The sequence below is a fragment of the Propithecus coquereli genome, unplaced genomic scaffold (genome assembly GCF_000956105.1).
Source record: "Propithecus coquereli isolate 6110/MARCELLA unplaced genomic scaffold, Pcoq_1.0 Scaffold64, whole genome shotgun sequence".
NCBI lineage: Eukaryota > Metazoa > Chordata > Mammalia > Primates > Indriidae > Propithecus > Propithecus coquereli.
The window spans coordinates 4,147,634-4,149,735 of record NW_012152396.1 but is presented as its reverse complement, the minus strand read 5'-3'; the positions used below and the strand labels follow the sequence as shown (position 1 = coordinate 4,149,735).

General features: G+C 50.1%; 1 protein-coding gene across 1 annotated transcript; it reads right to left on the bottom strand.

Annotated features, from left to right (window-relative positions):
• Positions 1 to 152: 152 nt before the first annotated feature.
• On the bottom strand, positions 153 to 966 carry LOC105822815 (platelet factor 4-like). The gene is made up of 3 exons (XM_012659842.1): positions 858 to 966; positions 393 to 522; positions 153 to 269 (listed from the first exon to the last, which is right to left on the bottom strand). Exons 1-3 carry the CDS (start codon positions 964 to 966, stop codon positions 182 to 184), a joined length of 327 nt encoding a protein of 108 aa, XP_012515296.1. The 3' UTR covers positions 153 to 181.
• Between the last annotated feature and the right edge of the window lie 1,136 nt (positions 967 to 2,102).

Below are 2,102 nucleotides of genomic sequence, written 5' to 3'. Positions count from 1 at the left end.
TCAGCACTATTTTTTGTTCTATCATTAAGAAATACTTTGACTATAACACAGCTTAATTTATTTTGTTTATTCAAGATTAGAAGAATACAGCAAACAGCAGAAAATTCTTTCAGTTAGACAGAAAGTAAAAACAAACTGAAACGCATTTTATAGCAAAGGTACAGATTAAGGTAGCTAACAGCTAAATCTCCAAAAGTTTCTTAATTATTTTCTTATACGGGGAGGCTTGCTGGTCCAGGCAAATTTTCTGTCCATGCTTCAGCGTGGCTCTGCCAGGGAGAAGAGAAGAGGTGTGACGGTCAGTGCTGGGGTGCGAAGGTGCGATTAGACAGGGGAGGGGTGGGCAGAGCAGGCACAGGGTGGGCCCTGACTGGAGCAGTGCAAGGACTCACATCAGCTGGGCGGTGGGGCAGTGGGGTCCGGCTTTGATCACTTCCAGGCTGGTGACCTGCTTGGGAGGGACCCGGGAGGTGGTCTTCACACACAGGCACTGCAGGTCCCCAGCTCCGTCTTCAGGGTCAGCTGAGGGTGGAGGGGAGGTGGGGAGACAGACAGGAGTAGGGGAGGGTGTGGTGACTCCATAAGTGGCCAGAGGCACCTTAGCGATCGTTTGCACTAGCTTAGGTCCTGCTTTCCTTAGCCACAAATCATAGCTCCCTTAGAAAGAAGTTGTACTGGCTTGGTGGGAAAGGGCTCATGTAGCACTCGGCCATGTCCCAGCACACTTAGCAAGCATGCAATGAAGTGTGGCTGGTGTCCTTAGCATTAAGGACTCCTCCCCAGCCCAGGGGGCTTCCTGGGATTCCCTCCCTGTAGCTCCCAACCCAGGCCCCTTCCCTCCTTGCTTCCGCTCTCACCGCTGGCGCTGGTGGTGGCAACTGCAGCTGTCAGGAACAGCAGCCCCAGGAGCAGCAACCCTGGGCTGGCACGGGCCCGGGAGATGCCTGAGTCCTCTGGGAAGCTCATGTCCTGGAGGTTCCGGCAGGATGCAAGTGTGCAGGGGAGGTGGAGCTCCGAAGGCCCGTGGCTTCAGGAACTCACCAGGAGCCTTTAATCTCCCCGGTCCTCCCAGTCCGGAAGCCTGGGGTGGACGGTCAGGAACTGGTTTGTGGAAGCTAAGACACCGCTGTGAAGAGTTGGGCTCTGGACAGCCAAGATTAGAAAATGAACAACTAAAAAACTCAACAAAAGGCTGCGGTCAGCTTCCTTGACTGGGAGTTGGTAGCAGAATCTACACCTCCAACTGAAACTTACGTATGTGCACATTTGTGGAATAAGAAAAAGTACTTGAATCTTGCAAGATGTATGTTTTTTTCCTTATGTGCAATAGTAGAGTTCTCTGTAGCCCTTGTGCAACTTACACAGCAAATACCCTTCAGGACCCAGACAGTTTGTTTCCTTTCCAACTCCCAAAGGCATTACCAAGAAGTGCCCATTAGCGCCTGTTTGTCCTTAATTACTGTAGAGTTGAGGTGGCAGCTGTGTTTGCTAAAGATGTGTTGTTTGTAATTGTTTCCTTTTATTAAAATGTTGAATTTGGTCTCTAGGCAATGACTGTTCTGAATTCTACCTGAATGTGGAAGCCTTCCCCCGTCTCATGGATGGTGTTTACCAGACTCTACCTATAATCATCCGATAGACTGTAGGGGGCAAGGTCTGTTATACACATTACTCTTAGAAAAATTACAGAAGTGGCATTTGAATGCATGCTCAGTATGCCTGGATGTTCCTCCATTGGCTCCGTCCTGATTAAGAACCCAGAAGAGAGGGCGAGGAGAGTTTGCAGAGTCACATCTCCCAGTGCCTGCTGCAGCCTCGGCCAGCATCAGTGACAGGGGAAGGGGGCTGCACTGTTGGTGGGGACCAGTGATGCTCTCTGAAGGAGGACACAGAGCATCTGGGAGTTGAGTGTAAAATGCTGGGGAGGTGAGGGTGGGGGGTATGCAATGGGATCCCACACAGGAAAAGTGAGATGATCAACATGGACTGTCTTTCCTTCCCTGAAAAAGAATGACTCTGTTTTCTTTTCTTTTTTTTTTTTCCAGTCCCCACAGAGACTGTCAAAATTGCCAACACCAACGGTATTGCAAGTCTTCCTGTGG